Raw genomic sequence first — 22,094 nt, 5'->3', positions numbered from 1 at the left:
CCCTGAAGAGGTCATCGAGCCTGCCAGGACTGGTACAGCAGTCAGTGTGATTCCTGTCTGACAGTCACCATGGCAACTAGCAAGGGGAACAGTGACACCCCCAAGCACCCAAACCAGCAATACTATATATAAATCATGTTGTGACACTGTGTAATATAATAAACTATGAATATTGAAACACAGGGCACATACCTCTATACATAATATCATATACATATTGCTTTTTAAAATGGGAGTGACAGTCACTGTGTAAAGTATGAAGTCATTGGCTGTGCTGTTTGTCTCCACCCATCATACTCAGTATATCATATCATGTCTAAACTGAGCGTCATCTTGTCAGCGCGTTTCCAGCCGGGGAGGAGAACACTTTGGCACTGCTTTGAGTGTAAGGTAAGACTTTCCTAAAACACGATCCAGATGTACTTGTTTATACTCTATCAATTTTCTATATGTACAAATGCAACTATCTATAAGGAAACCCAGTTCAAATTTATATATATATATATATATATATATATATATATATATATATATATATATATAGACACACACGTTTTAAATACAATTTAGATGAGGCTGTTTCATCATAAACCACTGTTAAAATACAATCTTATTTATTTATTCATTTCTTAGGAGACACCCTTATCCAGGGCGACTTACAGTTGTTACAAAATATCACATTACAGATAAGCAGTTAAACTACAATAGAAAATAAAATCACAATAAAGATGACAGTAAATACATTTAAGAGTGAATTCCACTAGAAGCAGTTAAACTTATAATAACAATATTTGCTTATAAGAGTAAATTCCATTAAGAGCACGCAGTTAGTACGGTAAATGGAGAACGATTTCAAATAAGAGCAATTACATTTGCTCTTATTTGATTGAACTCCAATGCATTTTTCTGACATTTCTGTATATGAAATACATCAGAGATATGCTGGAGTATAATCATTACATATATCCTTGGTTTCATTTTAAAAATGTAACTGTATTACTACTGCAAATATCTTAGTCCCTCTTATTCTCAAAGTTTAACTAAGATATTTTTAAAAGCTTGTTTTTAGGGTTAATTTGATGTTCATGTATTTATTAATTTTCACATCAATACACATTTGTATCGTCATTATTCATTATATGAGCCGGTATTACTTAAAACAAACATCTATAGAATTCTGTTCAATTAAAAGCACAAAAGGCTTTAGTTTGAAAGCAGGGGATCCTGCTCCTGCTGCAAACCCTGCTCGGTCTAGCTAAGGAAACATTCACATTGGCAAGGCTGTGTGTGTGAGAGTCCTCCTCGTCCCCGAGGGGGCAAGCCAAGTCTCAAACGGCGAGGCAGGCTGGCGCTGAGGGTGTGTGGGAAGGGGGGGGGGGGCAGTTCCTTCAGGCTGATGGCTGTCTAGTCCGGCTGGTGGAGGGATCTCGGGCAAGGAAGAGTTGGCTACTTCAACTCATTCTTGATTTATCTTCTATTTCGTCAGGAAGGGCTGGAGATCCTGTCTGTTATTGAGCAGCTGAAAAAAAAGATTTTAATAATTTTAACTGCACATTATTACAATGCCTAGTAACTATCAAAATATAGAAACATTTTACTGAATTTAAGTTTAATGATTCCTAAAGTTCTGTAATGGTGTCAAAGTTGTACTGAATTGTATTGTTTGATGATTTTCAAAAGTTTGGTCTATGGTACCTATAATTACAGTATTTCATTACCTTAACTGTTCATTAGTTTTACTGAATTGCATTAATTTAATGATTTGTAAAACTTTGTAATTTAGTATGTTTAATGTGATAGAATAGGTTACTAGCTATATATCAGTACGCTAACTTTATTATATACATTATTAAAAGGTACAGTAATTGTTCGATTATCCATACAAATCGATTATGCAAACTAGTTGACTCTAGATAGATAGATAGATAGATAGATAGATAGATAGATAGATAGATAGATAGATAGAGGGATAGATAGATAGATACTCAAAACAGGATGGCTTTGTTGTCCTCGGATGTATTGCTGCAGAACGAAGGCTATGAAAGTTTTATTGCATAACAATAGCCTAACCCTAAACCTAAGGTCCGTGGGGTATTATGGTCACGTGGTAGGGGTGTTGAGGGTGATCGAAGCACATTGTTGAGTTGTTCCCGGTGTGCTACGCTGTGGGAGCCTTCGTTCTGCAGCAATACCCCTCTCGCTGCTCACTTCACGCCTCTTATCCATGTGAACAATGCTTACGTAAACTCAAATGGGCGGAACTCATTTGCATGTCAATTCAGGAGTATAAAACAGATTTAAAACCGACAGTCAGCTAAACACTTGGCGCCCCATAACAGACATGCCTATAGAACAGGATACCTGTACGTTTAAAACAGTATACACATTACAAAACGAGTCTGTTTTAACCAGAGTACTTCCCCATTAAAGCCCATGTTTGGCAGGGACACGCTTCCTCAATACGTTGTAAACGGAACTCCGTAACAGGATCCGTTTTAAGTGAAGTGCGCCAGTGCAGCGATGGTAACTAGTTTTGCATCTCCCTGTATAATTATATAATTTTGCTTCACCAAGTAGAATGAAGCCTGTGCAATAATGCTACGTTCACATACTGAATTACATAGCGATTTGCCTTAAATACTATTGTACAGCTGACTTTTGTGATTTCGTTCTGTAGTTTCTTTGATTACATGATGTTAAATAAAACATTAACAAAGTATATATATATATATATATATATATATATATATATATATATATATATATATATATATATATATATATAAAAATGTCTCAATCCCAAAAAAAAATAAATGGAGTTTAATTTTACTAGTACCATTACAATATTTAATACATACAATTTTGGATATTCACACTCCTAAACACAAATTAATAAATTGTTAGTATAAAAGTATAAGTATTATTAAAAAAAAAAAAAAAAAAAAAAAAAGGTTGATTCAATCTTTGGCGTGCTACGCAAACGTGCTATCCACGACGCTAGTGACGTCATCACCTCGCACACAGCACTGCCAGGCAGGCATGGAGAGTGAGTCGGTGCAGTGAGAGATTGTGACACACAAGCACAACCAAATAAGAACGGGTCCCAGGTTCTTCCACCCCCTTTCCCTCCCCAAGTCAATCAGTATAGTTCAGTGTCCATGGTCTGTTAGTTAACGCGTACTAACCCTGTGTGTATTTCAACCGCACTGACACGACCGCAGGTGGTGCGCAGTGGATTGCTGCGCAACTAATGATGTCATTATTTATCAGACATTTCCGCGTGATCGACATGGCTAAAAATATATATAGATGCCTGAAGAACCAAGCTGATCTTGTAAAATTGATGAATAGTAAATTCATAACAATGGAAAATAGAGCATACATAATGCTTTATTTTATTAAATCAAAGTACAGTTGTAGAATACTTCGTTGTAAGAAAAAAAAAGTATTTTTAGTTTTACAACTTAAATAAAATACGGGACCATTCACATCCCCAAACGCCACAGTGCGACCGCAACTCGTTTCTCCACCGATACCGAACGTCTTGTGTGTGTGTTTTGGCAGTTCAGTAAATGTCTCAGTAAATGACAAAGACGCATTTTAATCCAGTCACTTGGAAACCACTCAAGTCGTTCCCACCAGCCTTCTGGTCGGAAGATCGCCCGAATGTTTCGATCTACAGTCATGGCACTGCAGATCGTCGCCGCTGTATTTAGCAGTGCAGACAAAGCAAAACGGCGTCTCCGCTGGTTTTGCAGAAAAGAGCACAGCTGTGCTTGACGAGCTCTCGATCGTTTACGTACAGAACTTCCAAAAGCATAAACAGAAACACAGCCTCCATGTTGTCACACAAAACCGCACGACCGGTGTGTAATGATGGCCCGAGTTCAGTGGTTTGTTTAAACAGGGAGTCACTCACTTCTGTAATGAAAGGTGTGTGTGTGTACAACACACAACCGCAGCGAGTGCCGTCTGGAAATACGGTTGTCGAGTCAACCGCAGTGTGTGTGCGCGCAGTGCATCATCTCACCCCAGCACTAGGTTATTTACCGATTGGCTTTTGTGTTTATTTAATATTCACGTTACAATATGACTTTCACATCATTAAAACATTTTCAAAACATGGTCTCGTGTTCATTTGTCTATTTGTTTGTGTTGTAAAGATAATCAAGTTTCTACATTTCAAAAGATTATCATATCATGAAAAGTTACTGGTAAAGTTCCTGCTGTAGCTTGGAGCTGCTGTTCGTTCAATAACTAGGACTCTTCATCCAATATGCTTTTATGCTCTGTGCACATGGCCTCATCATTTTAGAAGGTGTATGTATTACTTATAAAGCATCTATTAGGTTTGTGTAGCGCCACGTACATGCTTCTACTAATAAAACACTTCACTTGCTTAATTATACCATCTGTTGTTTAACTGAGGGATAGAACCTCTCCAGTCATTTCTCATACAGTGTTTCCCATTTACAAATCCCTTTCAAATGCATGCAAGCCCAGAGATCAGAGATAAAGTTGTAGCTCTTCTGATCAGGATTGTTTATTACCCAGAACAAGGACCATGCATACAGATATGTTAACAGTGCTGCAGTGAGCAAAAGGAAATATCAAACAATACAATGCTGTCAAAACTATCCACAGATAGAGATAGATATTCTGCTGCTGCTAAGTCACCAACTGTTTATAACTGTCAATTATTAAAGTAATGAATCGTCCCCGCAAGACTGGAGGAGAGAAGGAGCACGCTTTAATCCAGTTAAAGAATTGGTTAGCCGCTCCCTTTCGCCTTGATCGCAACCAATCCCCACCTGCGAGCTAAAACACAACACAATGTTAATCAATAAACGCCACAGAAAGAATAAATACACAGTGAATTATGATATAGCACAGTGCATAATTAAAATGAACCACCATGGATCCCGAAATGATATATACAGATTGACAAACAATCAATACGCCGGGAAACAGGGACACCAGCAAATAGTGACGTCAATCCTCCTCGGCTCCTCTTCAACAAAACACACAGTAAACAAACAACTAGAGCAAACACGGTTATATTAAAAACCATAAAGACAATAACCCCGTGTGTGCACACAACACAAATTAATATGGGCAAGAAGACAAATAAATAATAGTGAACAACAACACAGCAACGTGAAAACAAACACAGAACACAGTGGCTGACGGCGCTTTCGTTTGTGAAATACAACAAGGATACCATTAAGCCGCACAACCACAAAACAAAACACCTAAACTGTTTGGTTTTACATCGGGAGAATCCAGACTCTCGTCTCTTCATAAACCCTCCGAACTCGCAGGATAATCAAAACCAGAAAACACACGAATGAAGCAGAGACAGAACCGAAATGCAGCCGAAACGGCTTCCACACAAACCAAGAACGAAACACTGCAGCGCAGGTCCAGCGTAAACCCAGAACAGCTGGAGGCGTCTCTGCGAGCTGTCCTACCGCCAGATGTGCCTGTCAGGACACTGCACTCTGATTGGTTATCATATTATTGTTAATAAAACAATTAATAATCCTGTCCCAACACCGAAACCCTAAACCTAAGGTCAGTGTCCTATACTGCAGCCACTGCTCATATTAAGTAGTTCATGGTTGGCAGTGAATAAGCATTATTGTTACTGTCAGTTAGAAGCGTATTACATTATCAGGCAGCTCAGAGTTATTACATTATCAGTGAAAAAGTATTACATTGTCGGGATTATCAGGTTATTACGTCAGTGGGAGAGTATTACATCACTGGTGGTTACAGTCATAGTTCTGATGAATTCTTCATGATCAGATGCATGTAGATCTACAGCAAACCCTGCCTCGAGGATGCTGAATCTCGAATCCGGTCAGCCGCTTGCAGTTTGTTTAAAATGTATTTTGTTTAACGCTGAAGCAACTGACCGGATTCGAGATTCAATATTCTGACTGCAGGGGTTGTGGTTAATCCATTGAGAAAAAGCACACCGAGCACTCACAACCCTACAACACATTCATAAATAAAAAAAACACCGTCATTAAGATTCAGGAGAGAATATTACAATATTTCAAAGCTGCTGTAAAGCGGTGCAATTCTGTATCCCCTCACATTGTAATTAAAACACCCACATTTCAGGGTGATGTCATGTGGTTTGTTTACAGCGTTATTGTAATTTGCTCAGACAATTTAACACAGCTTTCAGGGAGAACTGTAGGCGCCCTCCGGTTGTTGAATACATTTCATACCTTACACTCTTGAAAACACTGACCACAGTAAGGAATAGTTAAAAAAAAAATCAAAATGTAAAGAAAACCAAAACTGTTCTCATGAGTTCTACACAACCATATTATTTTCCACCAAGTTTTATAAATAAAAGGCACCAATTAGTACAAAAACCACCAAATCCTGGTACTGAAACACACAGTCTGAAGGATGATAATGCAGTTTTTAATGAGAAAATGAACAGAAAAGCTGACAGGACGTGTGGTGAACTATCTGTTTTTAGAGGCGGCTTGCTTGCCTTGTTTAGATTTTATTTATTTTTTTAAATGCACTGAAAGGCTGGACCCGGTGACGTCACAAAACGGTGACCTACATGGAAACTTGCGCGTGCAAGATTTAAACACGAATATCTGTTTCCTTTAACCACCAGCATCATCTCAGAAGTTTATTTTCTCATACATTTCCAGAAGCTGAATGGTCCACATCATCTGCCCGATATTGTGGATCAATGCAAGCCAAATTAAACCAGAGGCTGCAGCCATCACAGACAAGCTGCAAAAGAAAATTGAAAGGATTGTAATTGAAACCAAGCATGAATAGCAAAGTAATTATCAAGCATGCAAATAAACCATTCATTATTATTTTGAAATTAATACAAAAACAAATACAGGGAAAGCTAAGCAACCGGATGTGGTATTTCTATTTACAATATACAATTAAAGCATTATGGAATACAATAAGACCTTTCTAAATAAACTAAAATTGAACATCTGTGGATATGACCAGATGTCTAGAACAGAGCCAAACTTGAAAACATTACCCAGTCCTCCTCCTCCTCTTCATGGGAAACATTCACAGAAGCTTCCTCAGTACAAATGCAGCACAGGTCAGTTAAACTCTCTGCAAAGCACACATCCTAGATTAGAAAGCTGTTTATTTAGCAGGGATATAGCGTTAGTTAAACATAAATGCATACATTGATGGGGGTTCTGATTTTAAGGGTTCAATTCAAAACTTCTAGTCAAACACTAGAACACGGGGCTGTTCTCCAGACAGTTATTTTTTCTTTTTACTTTAATTTGGGAGCGAGACATGGATTCACCTAAAATGAACATTCGATTGGATTGAATTCAGGCTAATACTTTTAAATAAAAACTCCAATAAAATCAGTACCCGTACTTCAGGAGAACAGTGAACAAATCTAATCTTTGTAAGCAAAAATGAAACTTATCTGAACTGGAACTAACCAAGTGGAGAAAATACATTTCTGGCTTACAAGTGTAACATCCAACAAATATTGCAGCTAACATTGATTGAGGATGGATTCAACACTTGTCTTGTTGTTTCAAACCAAACAAATTGGGAACATTTGAGACAGAGCCCCTCTGTTTTGGATGGGAACAGTCGAACAGGACCATCTTGAGAACAAACCTCTCGCATGAAAGCTCTTCAAAATGAATATTATTATTATTTGTTTATTTAGCAGACGCCTTTATCCAAGGCGACTTACAGAGACTAGGGGGTGTGAACTATGCATCAGCTGCAGAGTCACTTACAATTACGTCTCACCCGAAAGACAGAGCACAAGGAGGTTAAGTGACTTGCTCAGGGTCACACAATGAGTCAGTGGCTGAGGTGGGATTTGAACCGGGGACCTCCTGGTTACAAGCCCTTTTCTTTAACCACTGGACCACATATAAATAAGACCTAATTTGGTTAAAGATTTTTTTTCTGTCAACTACAAAACTGTTTGGCATACTACCTCTCTATTAGAAACATCAAAATAAAGGATTATGAACAACTCAGTACAGAACATTGTTAGTTATGTGTATTATAAATGCAAGTAAAATATTTTGCAAATAACAGAAATACACAAACAAATATAAACTACTTCACTCCAAAGCAATAAAATGTCAATTAAATAATTCAAATCACTCAATGATAAAACAAACAAGAAAATAAACCAAGAACCTAAAACTACCAACGTCAAATACCACTCAATACAGAAAATGAACACAGAACTTAAGTATTTAGAGAGCAGCCCTGACCTGCTCTGGTACCACTGAATTATCAAGGAGGGGGGGGACCTGTGGTCATGCCTGCTACATTCGCTTGAGCCTGATAGCCCTTCTCTGGTTTTCTGTTCATTAGAGGTGCATTAGACTGTTGCAGCAGCATGTACTGTAATACCAGGCTGCTTTACATTTGCATATAGGCTATGCAAAATAAAAATGACAATGTGCATTGAGGTGATTCATAGAAAGTCTTCTGTTTCTAATGCAGAGTCTGCTGTGATGGGGGAGAGAGGGCTGCTCATCCTTCTGCTTGCAGGTGAGTTTCCTTTATTTCTGCTTTTCTCACTGTTTGCTTTGATATTGTCCACATTCCCTCTCAGAGAAGATCATGCGGTTCTTAAAGCTGCAGTGTCCCTCAATCACGTTCAATCTAAACTAACATGTGATTCCTGGGTGTGTGTTCACTGCACTGCTCCACTTCTACAGAGCAGACCTTGTTGCTGTTGTATCTGCTCAGCTCAGCACAAGGTACTGATCAGTAATGTGGGAGGTATACGGAGGCTGCCTGTTGTCACACTTATTTTTTTTAGCTATTAGGACTATCAGAATCTGGTTTCATTCCTAAGTGTAGTTTAGCAAAGGTTATTCTACAGCTTTTCAAGATACCTTAATGTGGGATGAACCTACAGAGGCTGCCTGTGTGTCCAGAGTTATTATCAGAATCTGGGGTATATTGAGGCCGTCTCTCTGTCTGTGTTACACATTATTTATCTAGAGAGGTTCTTATTCCTCTTGTGTTTGACCTGTCTTGATGTATTGTGGAGTATATATTGTGGAAAATATTACAATATATTTTAATAATGTTTTTTTTTTGTTTGTTTTTCAGGGTTTTGTGTGCCTGCTTACAATCAGATCATTAAACACGTGTTTGTGAATACTCTGAAGAGCTGGTCTGCAGCTCAGACGTACTGTAGAGAGAAGCACACAGACCTGGCCACTGTGCACAGCCAGGAAGAAACACAGCAGCTCTTAAATATTGCAGGAGCTTCTCTCAATACTTCTGCCTGGATCGGGCTGTATCGTGATGACACACAGAACTGGCAGTGGTCTAACGGCGATGATGTCATCTACTCAAACTGGAGGGCAGACCTCTTCTGTGCTTCAGTCAATTCAGAGGGAAAGTGGATTGATTTACCCTGCCACCTTCAGAGAGCTTTCATGTGCTACCAAGGTAAAGATAGTTATTATTTGACACATTTTTTTACCTTCTGAATATTTATAACAAATATGGACGACCTTTGTGTTTTTATTCTTATTGTTTCCTCAATTGAAAGGGAGTAAAAAGGCATATGAATGAAAACATCTACAACATTTTTGATGGCAGCCATTGTTTACAGAAAAATATACAACTATGTACTGTATTTAAATTCAGAAAGGGAGTAGCCACACATGACCCATGCCGTGCCCGACAACAGACACGTCACGATTAAGTCTAATTATGAGCGGTGGAGGCTAGCCCCAAACTTGTATCATGTAGCTAATACAAATACAGTAAAACACACTCCGCTGAAAGCGCCCTCCTCTCTGTAACTGACTATCTGCTCTCTGCTCAGGCTGCTGTCGACCATACTCTTCTCCTCTCTCTCTCTGACCTGGGGATCTCAGACACTGCTCTTGCCTGGTACTCCTCCTATCTCTCTAACTGTTCCTTCCCGGTTTCCTGTCGTGGCTCTCTCGCTTATCCTCGCCCCCTCTCTACAGGTGTACCTCAAGGATCTGTCCTGGGATCCCTCGTCTTCTCACTGTACACTCGCTCGCTAGGGACTCTCATCTCCTATTTTTTATAACTTTGTTTATTGATTTGATATTATCAATAGAAATGTACAGAAAGCAATCAGCAGTGGGGAAAAAGACACAATAAAAGAAGCTGAAATGCAACTGATGGGAAATAGAGAGGAGAAAGAAAGGAAGGAGAAGAGAAAAACCCGGTGGAACTGAAAACGGAGTCACATTTAGTGCATACTAAGAATAATGGGTGGAAGAAAGCTTTTAGCAGTCTTCAGCAGCTTTTTAAAGTCTTCAGCTGGCTCAAGGAGCGAGAGGGAGCTGGAGTTTTTCAAAGAATGGCTCCCGAGTGGTGCATCCAGTAAAAGCACTCCCGTAGAGTGCAGGATGTGCCCTATAGTCTGGACGTCATCGGTTTGAGTCCAGGCTATTCCTTAGCCGACCGAGGACGGGAGCTCCCAGGGGGCGGCGCACAATTGGCCAAGCGCCGCCAGGAAGGGAGGGAGTTTTAGGTCGGCTAGGGTGTTCTCGGCTCACCGCGCACCAGCGACCCCTGTAGTCTGGTCGGGCGCCTGCGGGCTTGCCTGTAAGCTGCCCGAGAGCTGCGTTGTCCTCAGATGCTGTAGCTCTGGTTGGCTGCATGGTGAGTCTACAGTGTGAAAATAAATGGTCAGCTGATGGCACACACTTCGGAAGACAGCGTGTGTTCGTCTTCGCCGCTCCTGAGTCAGCGCGGGGGTGGTAGTGGTGAGCTGAGCTAAATAAAAAATAATTGGACACTATTAAATTGGGGAGAAAACTACAAAAAAGCTAATTGGCAACTACTAAATAAAAGGGCTGCCATGCTATGTAGAATTTTTCTTTGTCCCTGAAATGTGAATTATTTTTTTTTCAAGATTAAGGAGTTGCATGACATCCCTAACCCAGTGGATGTGAGAGGGTGTAGCAGCTTGCTTCTGGTTAAACAGAATTAGGTGTCTGGCAAGCAACGCCACCAGGGAATCTGACTGCAACGTGGTCAATGGGATGTCATTGGGTACTACACCAAAAAGGGTGATAAGGAGAAGAATCAATGTTTGTTGAAGTAATTTGAGAAAAAGCTTAAAAAATGCAGGTCCAGAAAGGAGCCAGCCTGGGACATAACCAAAACGTAAATCATCACAGGTTCTATCCAAGTCCGGGAAGATCTTAGCCATTTTTAAGTCTAGAATCAGTAGATTTGTGCACCTTTGTTGCAGACAAAATTCTGTACCTGTAGGTGTCGGAAAAAATGAGTTCTTGGAAGATTACATTTTGGAGAAAGCTGGTCAAATAAATCAAATTATAAGCAATGTATAGGTCTTTAAGAGATTTAATACCTTTGTTGTGCCAGATATGAAAGGCCAGGTCCCCTGGAGAAGGAGGGACAGGTGAGTGGCATCAATGGGGGGGAGGGGGAACATAGAGATAGATTGTAAGCCAAAGTGTTTCCTGAACTGTGCCCAAATCCTGAGTGACTGTGGAACTAGAGGGTTAGTACTGAATTGATAGGTAAGGATGAGCTATTGCACTTACTGCAAACTGCACTGTATTAACTCTGAAGCTTGCATTGTAGCCCTGTACTGCTCTGTAACACCTGTAAATCGCCTTGGATAAAGGTGTCTGAGAACTAAATGAATAAATAAATAGTAACGACTTTCTAAGAGTTTTGCCCCTTGGTTTTAAATTAACATAAAATGTATCGATTGTGGACAAGACACAGTTTATGTTAAACGTCTGATTAAGGACAATGCATAGCTCCCAGCCTCTCATCTAATGTTTGTATTTCCAGAGACCAGCAACATCACTGAGAGATACACCCTGATTGAAGAACTGAAAACCTGGACTGAAGCTCAGCAGTACTGTAGAGAAAACCACACCGACCTCGTCAGTATAAAGAACGCTAGTGAAAATGAAGACCAAGTGAAGAAAGCGCAGGGCAAGACCTTCTGGATAGGCCTGTTCAATGAGCCCTGGAAGTGGTCACACCAGGGGGATAGCTTCACATTTCACTACTGGAGCAATGAGCAACCAGACAATTATATAGGGAAAGAGAGCTGTGTGGTGATGATGACGAGCGGTGAATGGAATGATGCTGCCTGCAACACGCAGTACCCTTCCTTCTGCTGTGAGGGTAAGGATCCCGGCTCAGTATGTGTTCTCAATTAGAAGGTTTCACTGTTTATTAAAATCACAGAATGTGCATTACAGTTTATATAGCAAAGATTTTGTACAGGTAACTTGGACAGTACCAGCTGTTTTACAGCCCAATGGAGTAGTTCTGCTGTCTAGACTGTGGTGGCAGTTTCCTGCAGAGCTTTAGAAATGTGATAAACCTTCAGATTGAAATAAGCAAGCATGATTAGATCACTTCAACAGGTCCTAGTGCAGTGGTGTAGTTGAGCCGGAATGAACCAGATCTCTGTTCAGGTACACCTTTCTAGAGGCAGCAGTGCTGTAGTTCAGAACCAGGCATGGATCAAGTACTTTAACACCACTGTCCTAGTGAGTCACCACAGAGAGTGTAAATGGGGTTAAAGGGACAAACAAGACACCACTTATATTTATGTATACTTTTAAGGTATTGCACAGTACAGCTCAGTACAATAACATTAACACTGATTGAACAGTGAATTGAGTTTTTCTCACATTGATTTTTTTGGCTACCTGGTGTTTCCATGACCTTCGTTACTCATGTCAGAATGCTACTCATGTTATAGTACAAACCACAAGCATGATGTTATATTTATTTTACCATACAGTTATAGTAGCAGCCTACATTCTTACAAGACCAATAATCTGTGACCTTTATTTACATTTACAGTGCAAATCTCGTCACTGAAGAACAAGTTTTCACTGATCTTTATTGTGCTGTCCCCTCTCCCCAGGCGGCTCCTCTGGTCAGTGTTTCTATGAAGGAACTGAGAAGGCATGGCTGGAAGCTCAGAGCTACTGCAGAAACCAAGGCAGAGACCTGCCCACCATACAAGACAAGGACGGGGTTAATACGCTTAGAGGTCTTATACCTACAACTAATAACACACATTTCTGGATCGGGCTGCATCATGACGAAGAGAACTGGCATTGGTCCAATGGAGATGATGTCATCTACTCCAACTGGGAACCATACCTCTTCTGTGCTTCAGTCAATTCTGATGGAGAGTGGGAGGATTCAGTCTGCAGTGAGAAGAAAGCTTTCATCTGCTACAATGGTGAGTTGAGATTCAATTCCTTTGTTAATGAAACAGCTGACTGGACTGGGAGTTGAAGCCAGGTTTCCTGGATACTGCCAGGTCTGTGACAGATCAGTTCCTGGTAGAAATAATGCTATACAGTACAGCCTGTATTAACAGCCATCTTAACTAAGCAGTCATTGCACTGTCTCAGCCAATCAGATTCTCCGTAGAGGGCTCATTATCATTCAGTCGATGCCCACAGAGCTTTAGAATGTTGAAACTGTCATTGGAACAGAGGCTTACTCCCTGTCACACTACATAACCGATCTCGAGAACCATGCTCAAAAACGTGTTCATTAATCCAGCTCAAAGCATCCACACTTAAGTATTGTTTCATGTTTAGTCAGGCTTACTGGGTAGAAACACTATTAAAATAGTTTGGTTACAGTTCCTAGCAGTGCAATGGACTGTGAGACTTAATACGTTAGTATCCCACCATGCACGATGTTTACAGCCTGGCAAATACGGAGCCCATGCCCACGGAAACTAAAATTATAATAAGTGTTTAGACTCACCGGGTTTGTTTGTCTGTCCGTCCACTGTTTGTTTAGTGTTAGTCCTTTTTGTTTGTCTATTTATTTTGGCCTCAAGTGCCGTGTCGTGTTTTCTATTTAAAACCTTTTTATTTGTTTCATTAAACCTACTCAGCACAGCCATTGAGTTTTCAGTTTCAACCCCAGGACTGTCTGTCTGTGTGATTCTTTCTGGCCTGACGTCATCCCTGCAGCTAGCCTGTCACAGAAAGGTGTTCATGAAAGCACATGAGAAAGGTGTTCATGAAAGCACATGGGGAAAGGTGTTCATGAAAGCACATGGGAAAGGTGTTCATGAAAGCACATGGGAAAGGTGTTCATGAAAGCACATGGGGAAGGTGTTCATGAAAGCACATGGGGAAGGTGTTCATGAAAGCACATGGGAAAGGTGTTCATGAAAGCACATGGGGAAAGGTGTTCATGAAAGCACATGGGAAAGGTGTTCATGAAAGCACATGGGGAAGGTGTTCATGAAAGCACATGGGGAAGGTGTTCATGAAAGCACATGGGGAAAGGTGTTCATGAAAGCACATGGGGAAAGGTGTTCATGAAAGCACATGGGAAAGGTGTTCATGAAAGCACATGGGGAAGGTGTTCATGAAAGCACATGGGGAAGGTGTTCATGAAAGCACATGGGAAAGGTGTTCATGAAAGCACATGGGGAAGGTGTTCATGAAAGCACATGGGAAAGGTGTTCATGAAAGCACATGGGGAAGGTGTTCATGAAAGCACATGGGAAAGGTGTTCATGAAAGCACATGGGGAAAGGTGTTCATGAAAGCACATGGGAAAGGTGTTCATGAAAGCACATGGGGAAGGTGTTCATGAAAGCACATGGGGAAGGTGTTCATGAAAGCACATGGGGAAGGTGTTCATGAAAGCACATGGGGAAAGGTGTTCATGAAAGCACATGGGAAAGGTGTTCATGAAAGCACATGGGGAAGGTGTTCATGAAAGCACATGGGAAAGGTGTTCATGAAAGCACATGGGAAAGGTGTTCATGAAAGCACATGGGGAAAGGTGTTCATGAAAGCACATGGGGAAAGGTGTTCATGAAAGCACATGGGGAAAGGTGTTCATGAAAGCACATGGGAAAGGTGTTCATGAAAGCACATGGGGAAGGTGTTCATGAAAGCACATGGGAAAGGTGTTCATGAAAGCACATGGGAAAGGTGTTCATGAAAGCACATGGGAAAGGTGTTCATGAAAGCACATGGGGAAGGTGTTCATGAAAGCACATGGGGAAGGTGTTCATGAAAGCACATGAGAAAGGTGTTCATGAAAGCACATGGGGAAAGGTGTTCATGATATTGCTTTTGTCATATTGATTTTGCTCTTAAAGAATATATTGATATTCAATTTTTAAATAGGGCGACATTACTTTTAAATCATTAAAGCAGACCCTCACCCTGCTGTAAAACTTTTCAGACATTAATAAACTGAAGAGACTCCCAGGCACTGTTAGAGATGTTGCTTTTCATGACCATGATAGCTGAGCTGGATGTGACTCGGGTTCAATCACTGTACAACAGGAGAGCCATTGCACCTCCACCACTGACATTGATTTTGATCTGCTGTTTGTGTTTACAGAGACCAGCATCATCACTGAGAGATACACCCTGATTGAAGTTCTGAAAAGCTGGACTGAAGCTCAGCAGTACTGTAGAGAACACCACACTGACCTTGTCAGTATAAAGAACGCCAGTGAAAATGAAGACCTAGTGAAGAAAGCGCAGGGCACGTCTGTCTGGATAGGCCTGTTCAATGAGCCCTGGAAGTGGTCACACCAGGGGGATAACTACACATTTCACAACTGGGGCAATGGGGACCCAGACAATTGGGGAGGCAATCAAAAATGTGTGAGGATGCTCAAGAGTGGTGAATGGAGTGACTATAGCTGCAAATCTCAGTATCCCTTCTTCTGCTATGATGGTAAGGATCCCGGCTCAGTCTGTGTTCTTGTTCAGTTCAGTGTTTGTACCCCAGTCTGTGAGCAGGGACTCAGAGGCCCAGTCCATCTGATCCTACAGTAGCTGTCTGACCCCCAGAGCAGGGCAGGGTGTAGCCTAGAGATCTGAAGAACCAGAAACCAGCCCCATCATTAAGAGTGTGTGAGCAGGGAGCAGCTACCCCTCACTGTTACATACAGGAGAGGCATGTGCTGTAAAATACATTCTGATTGGGTATTTATTGTATTGATTTAAAAACATTGATCCCTTCAGGATGTGTGAGACAGCACAATACATACAGTTTAATTACACTTGAAAAATAAAAATCAAACCCCCTCAGACCCTCCTTCAATACCGCTCTCTGAAGATTAGTAAACAGTTCAGTTTGATTGAAAGCCTACAGCAGAAATGTGACTGTTATAAATTTCTGAATTATTTTATTTATTATAATTTATTCCTTATCGATTCACTCTGGTCTCTCAAGGTATGGTGTGTAATCAGTGTGATTCATAACCCACAGCAGGAATCTGACTTTGTTATAAACTTTCTTTTTTCTCTTTATCTTTTTACAGATGCAGAATCCTCGAGCCCCCCTTTCACTCCGGTCTCTCAAGGTATGGAGTGTAATCAGTTCAGTGTGATTCATAACCCACAGCAGGAATCTGACTTTGTTATGAACTTTCTTTTTTCTCTTTATCTTTTTACAGATGCAGAACCCTTGAGCCTCCCTTCCACTCCGGTCTCTCAAGGTATGGAGTGTAATAAGGTCAGTGTGATTCATAACCCACAGCAGGAATCTGACTTTGTTATAAACTTTCTTTTTTCTCTTTATCTTTTTACAGATGCAGAATCCTCGAGCCCCCCTTTCACTCCGGTCTCTCAAGGTCTGTGCAGTTTGTAGAGTGCAGTGTGTTCAGTGTGATTGACAGCCCACCTCCTGTGTCATGTGATCCACTAGAGCTGTATAAGCTGTGGGAGAGCTGTGTGCAACTATTCAAAAACAATTCTACAAGAGCAGAGTGTTGTCTTTAGGTTTGGAATCCTAATCTATACAGTTACATTATATTGTACAGTACAAAGAATCTGTCTTTCTAAGCAAAATCTACTGCCTGACAATGTCACACTGCAGGAACAGGTGGGCACCGTGCCATAGGGTGCAGTGAAACGACTTGCCTGAGTAGAGTAACTCCTCCTCTGCTGGAATATATTTTTTTTATCTGCATTTACAGACCACGTCATTTAAGAGTGTGTGAGCAGGGAGCAGCTACTCCTCATTGTTACACACAGGAGAGACATGTGCTGTAAAATACATTCTGATTGGGTATTTATTGTATTGATTTATAACACTGATCCCTTCAGGATGAGTGAGACAGCATGTCATTGTGGGCATTGCCCTGGCAGAGACAGCAGCATAGACAGAGTTTCATTACAATACGTTTGAGGAATACAGTTACCACATCATTTTTTCTTTTTTTATCTTCTTACAGATCCCAAAACCACAAGCCCCCCTTCCACTCCGGTCTCTCAAGGTATGGAGTATAATCAGTTCAGTCTGATTCATAACCCACAGCAGGAATCTGGCTTTGTTATAAACTTTATTTTTCTCTTTATCTTTTTATAGATGCAGAACCCTCGAGCCCCCCTTCCACTCTGGTCTCTCAAGGTATGGAGTGTAATAAGGTCAGTGTGATTCATAACCCACAGCAGGAATCTGACTTTGTTATAAACTTTCTTTTTTCTCTTTATCTTTTTACAGATGCAGAATCCTCGAGCCCCACTTCCACTCTGGTCTCTCAAGGTCTGTGCAGTTTGTAGAGTGCAGTGTGTTCAGTGTGATTAACAGCCCACCTCCTGTGTCATGTGATCCACTAGACCTGTATAAGCTGTAGGAAAGCTGTGTGCAACTATTCCAAAAAAAATTCTACAATTACAGAGTGTTGTCTTTAGGTTTGGAATCCTAATCTATACAGTTGCATTATATTATACATTACAAAGAATCTGTCTTTCTAAGCAAAATCTGCTGCCTGACAATGTCACACTGCAGGAACAGGTGGGCACCATGCCATAGGGTGCAGTGAAACGACTTGCCTGAGTAGAGTAACTCCTCCTCTACTGGGAATATATATTTTTTTATCTGCATTTACAGACAACGTTATTTAAGATTGTGAGCAGGGAGCAGCTACCCCTCATTGTTACACACAGGAGAGACATGTGCTGTAAAATACATTCTGATTGGGTATTTATTGTATTGATTTAAAAACATTGATCCCTTCAGGATGAGTGAGACAGCATGTCATTGTGAGCATTGCCCTGGCAGAGACAGCAGCATAGAAAGAGTTTCATTACAATACGTTTGAGGAATACAGTTACCACATCATTTTTCTTTTTTTTATCTTCTTACAGATCCCAAAACCACAAGCCCCCCTTCCACTCTGGTCTCTCAAGGTATGGGGTGTAATCAGTTCAGTCTGATTCATAACCCACAGCAGGAATCTGGCTTTGTTATAAACTTTATTTTTCACTTTATCTTCTTCCAGATCCCAAAACCACAAGCCCCCCTTCCACTCTGTTCTCTCAATGTATGGAGTGTAATCAGTTCAGTGTGTTTCATAACCCACAGCAGAAATCTGGCTTTGTTATAAACTTTATTTTTCTCTTTATCTTCTTCCAGATCCCAAAACCACAAGCCCCCCTTCCACTCTGGTCTCTCAAGGTATGGGGTGTAATCAGTTCAGTGTGATTCATAACCCACAGCAGGAATCTGGCTTTGTTATAAACTTTTTTTTTTCTCTTTATCTTTTTACAGATGCAGAACCCTCAAGCCCCCCTTCCACTCTGGTCTCTCAAGGTATGGGGTGTAATCAGTTCAGTGTGATTCATAACCCACAGCAGGAATCTGACTTTATTATAAACTTTATTTTTCTCTTTATCTTTTTACAGATACAGAACCCTCAAGCCCCCCTTCCACTCTGGTCTCTCAAGGTATGGAGTGTAATCAGTTCAGTGTGATTCATAACCCACAGCAGGAATCTGGCTTTGTTATAAACTTTATTTTTCTCTTTATCTTTTTATAGATGCAGAACCCTCGAGCCCCCCTTCCACTCTGGTCTCTCAAGGTATGGAGTGTAATAAGGTCAGTGTGATTCATAACCCACAGCAGGAATCTGGCTTTGTTATAAACTTTATTTTTTTCTCTTTATCTTTTTACAGATGCAGAACCCTCAAGCCCCCGTTCCACTCTGGTCTCTCAAGGTATGGTGTGTAATCAGTTCAGTGTGATTCATAACCCACAGCAGGAATCTGACTTTGTTATAAACTTTATTTTTTTCTCTTTAATTTTTAATAATAATAATAATAATAATAATAATAATAATAATAATAATAATAATAATAATAATAATAAAAATAATAATAATAATAATAATAATAATAATATCACCAGGCACTCCAGTCCCTGAGGATCTCCACCTGATCTCTCACAGTATGGTCTGGATGGAGGCTTGGCAGTACTGCAAGGATCACTACACTGACCTAGTGAGCCTCACAAGCCTGGCTGCACAGAACAGAGTGTCGGAGCTCGTCAGGAACAGCACTGCGTCGCGATTCTGGATTGGCCTGCACAGAACCATTGTGTATCATAACTGGTACTGGGTTGCTGGTAAAGATAAGAAGGGGCTCCTAAACTACACTAACTGGGCCCCTGGGGAGCCCAACAATCCTTACTATGAGCACTGTGGGGAGATGGTGCTGAGGGAGGATGGGGGGGCTGAGTGGAATGATCTGTGCTGTTATGCAAAGCTCCCCTTTATCTGTTTCAAAGATTAACAACACCCCTAAAAGGGTGTACAGCAGTGGTCTAGTCGGGACCCCTTTTAAAGTCACTTTAGTCTGAAAAAAAACCCATTTACTAATAAATTATAGAAATATCTAAATCTGAATGATATTGTGTAAGCAATGTGTGAATAATAAACAACTCGAAGTCTTGTATGTGACAGAGTTTGCAATGCCATGTCTGCTCTCTATAAAGAGCTGCTGCAATGCACTGCAGCCATTGCGGATGGTAGGTCTGCTTGTGATGTGGTCGCTTGAAACCTTCCTGTGAACCCCCAGGGTTCCCAACCCCCAGTCTGAGAACCACTGTCTCCACAGAACCCAGAGCTTTACTATAGGAGTAATACACCAAAATACTATAGAAGAAAATGCTATGTAGCAATCTTTAATGATATACCTTATTCTGATATTTCATTGTACTTGTTTAATATCCTATTGTGTGTGTTCTGTGTGATTCTCTATTGTTTCAACTAAGAGCATCATCTGCCCTGCTTACTAACTAGTCCAGCAAAATGCCTCCTGAAAAGACTCCACAAGGCTGATTGTAATGAAGCGAGGTGGGGAAGCATAATAGTGTTGCACAGTCTTCAGTGCACAGTGCTTTTCCTAAGGGCTTCAGTGCACAGTGCAACGCTAACATGCTTCCCCACCTCACTTCCTCACAGTCAGCCCTGAGGAGTCTTTTCAGAAGCTGCTTCACTTGTTTTTTTAGTTCAGGATCCTCAGCTGTTTAAAATGCAGCGTGTAGATAAACTGCTGCATCCTGGTACCTTTGCTGTAGGTCACTTGGTCTGATTGAGGATGCAGCAGCAGCTTGGTTTAAATCATTAGTATCTATAACGTTGACTATGAAATATCTAGTTTCCAAATTGAAGTATAAAACACAAGCAAAACAAAGGGGTCAGTGATAATATTGCTGGGGTTAGTAAGCTTTAAGAAAATGGATTTTAACCCTTGGTTAGCAGTCCTTTAATACAGAATACATTGATAAGGGGAGAAGCACAGCGGGGGGAAATGGGATAACTTGATATTCTCATTATAACTACTTTTTCAGCTTTTTTTCTTTTAAAAATAAAAATGTTTTAAATATTTAAGTAGTTTTTATGCATTTAATAAAGTGTGTCTGTAGTCAGGCCTGTGTGATGTCATCAGCACTAGTATCACAAACACTCCACTTGGAAAAGAAAAGAAACTCTTTTCTGTCCCTTGTTTGCACTCCTGTGTTGCTTCCCTGAGCTGCAGCAGAGCGGTCGTTCATACCCCCCTGCTGCTGCAGGTAGTCTCAGCAGCGTGCCTGTTTAGTGCACACTAGAGTGACACAAAGAGAGACCAGAAAGCTTCAAGTAGGGAGGAAGCTTGTGTGCCTGCAGACTAAACTACCTGCCTCTGGGGAATGCAAACAAACTGGACAGCCAACAGGGCCTGGTTTCTGATGAAGCAGATTGCAGCTCATGCTAATCTGATGAGGAATGTAGTAAAGAGACACACTGTAATTCTATTTTAATATGATGCTACATCTTTCAATATATTGAATAAGTCCTGCCTCACTCTTTATATTCTACATTTCTGAGTGTATCTGCCATTATAAAATGAATAAAGAGTTGAACTTCAGTTTGAACCCTCAGTCTTTTTTTTCCCGATTTCTCTAAATATAACAAATATCACTAACACCTTCTCAAAACGTTTTAATCATCCAGAAATACAAATGAATCCACTGTTACACAGAAGACAGCCTAAACACAAGAACGTCAGGGTTATTCTGCCACCTACTGTTTCCAGCGAGGTATTGCAGGAGAGGTGAGGCTATATAGCAACTATATTATAGGGGAGAGGCTAGAACTTTGTTCTGCATATTTCAATGATTTATTCAGAATAAATGAATTGGCTTGTTTTTAAAATAATCATGTACAACACACACAAGTCTATACTGTTTAAAATGATAAAAACACACAGCATAATAGAACAATGACAGTAACCATGCAATGTATGTAAAGTCTTAACCCTGTAGATCTTATAATTACAGAGAGTCCAGCACAGTTTCATACAGAAAGCATCAGATTTGTTCGTTTCAATGTTTTTTCCATCAATTTGAATGAGAAATGGCAGTCCTGAAACGAGGTCCCACGCGGGGGGAATAACCGGGGGGGGGGGGGGGGGGTTCAAAACAGGATTGGCTGGGAGCAAAATCAACTCGTGTTCTCTTCCAATCAGACGCTGCATTTTAGAATTTAAAAATAATTTCATTTGGAAAACAACAGCGACAATAGAGAGAAGTGTAAGGTACTGCACGCAGGCAATACAAATGTGCATTATAAATATCATATGGGAGATACTGAAATTGAAGAAGGAATCTATGAAAAAGACCTAGGAGTTTATGTTGACTCAGACATGTCTTCATCTAAACAATGAGGGGAAACTATAAAAGAGGCCAACAAGATGCTCGGATATATTGTGAGAAGTGTTGAATTTAAATCAAGGGAAGTAATGTTAAAACTTGACAATGCATTAGTAA

General features: G+C 40.5%; 1 protein-coding gene and 1 long non-coding RNA gene across 2 annotated transcripts; both read left to right on the top strand.

Annotated features, from left to right (window-relative positions):
* Nucleotides 1–268: 268 nt before the first annotated feature.
* Nucleotides 269–21,200, top strand: LOC131706929 (macrophage mannose receptor 1-like). The gene is made up of 13 exons (XM_059008874.1): nucleotides 269–390; nucleotides 8,500–8,547; nucleotides 9,118–9,462; nucleotides 11,827–12,168; nucleotides 12,923–13,246; nucleotides 15,393–15,734; nucleotides 16,324–16,358; nucleotides 17,373–17,414; nucleotides 17,508–17,562; nucleotides 18,155–18,196; nucleotides 18,826–18,867; nucleotides 18,962–19,003; nucleotides 19,194–21,200. Exons 2-13 carry the CDS (start codon nucleotides 8,511–8,513, stop codon nucleotides 19,574–19,576), a joined length of 2,031 nt encoding a protein of 676 aa, XP_058864857.1. The 5' UTR covers nucleotides 269–390; nucleotides 8,500–8,510; the 3' UTR covers nucleotides 19,577–21,200.
* LOC131707088 (uncharacterized) lies at nucleotides 16,466–17,402 on the top strand. The gene is made up of 4 exons (XR_009310965.1): nucleotides 16,466–16,500; nucleotides 16,594–16,635; nucleotides 17,239–17,280; nucleotides 17,373–17,402. It is a non-coding gene; the product is annotated as an uncharacterized LOC131707088 (long non-coding RNA).
* Nucleotides 21,201–22,094: the final 894 nt, after the last annotated feature.

Source organism: Acipenser ruthenus, chromosome 38 (genome assembly GCF_902713425.1).
Source record: "Acipenser ruthenus chromosome 38, fAciRut3.2 maternal haplotype, whole genome shotgun sequence".
NCBI classification, from domain to species: domain Eukaryota; kingdom Metazoa; phylum Chordata; class Actinopteri; order Acipenseriformes; family Acipenseridae; genus Acipenser; species Acipenser ruthenus.
Note: the sequence above shows the minus strand (reverse complement) of the source record. Positions and strands in the feature narration are given on the sequence as shown.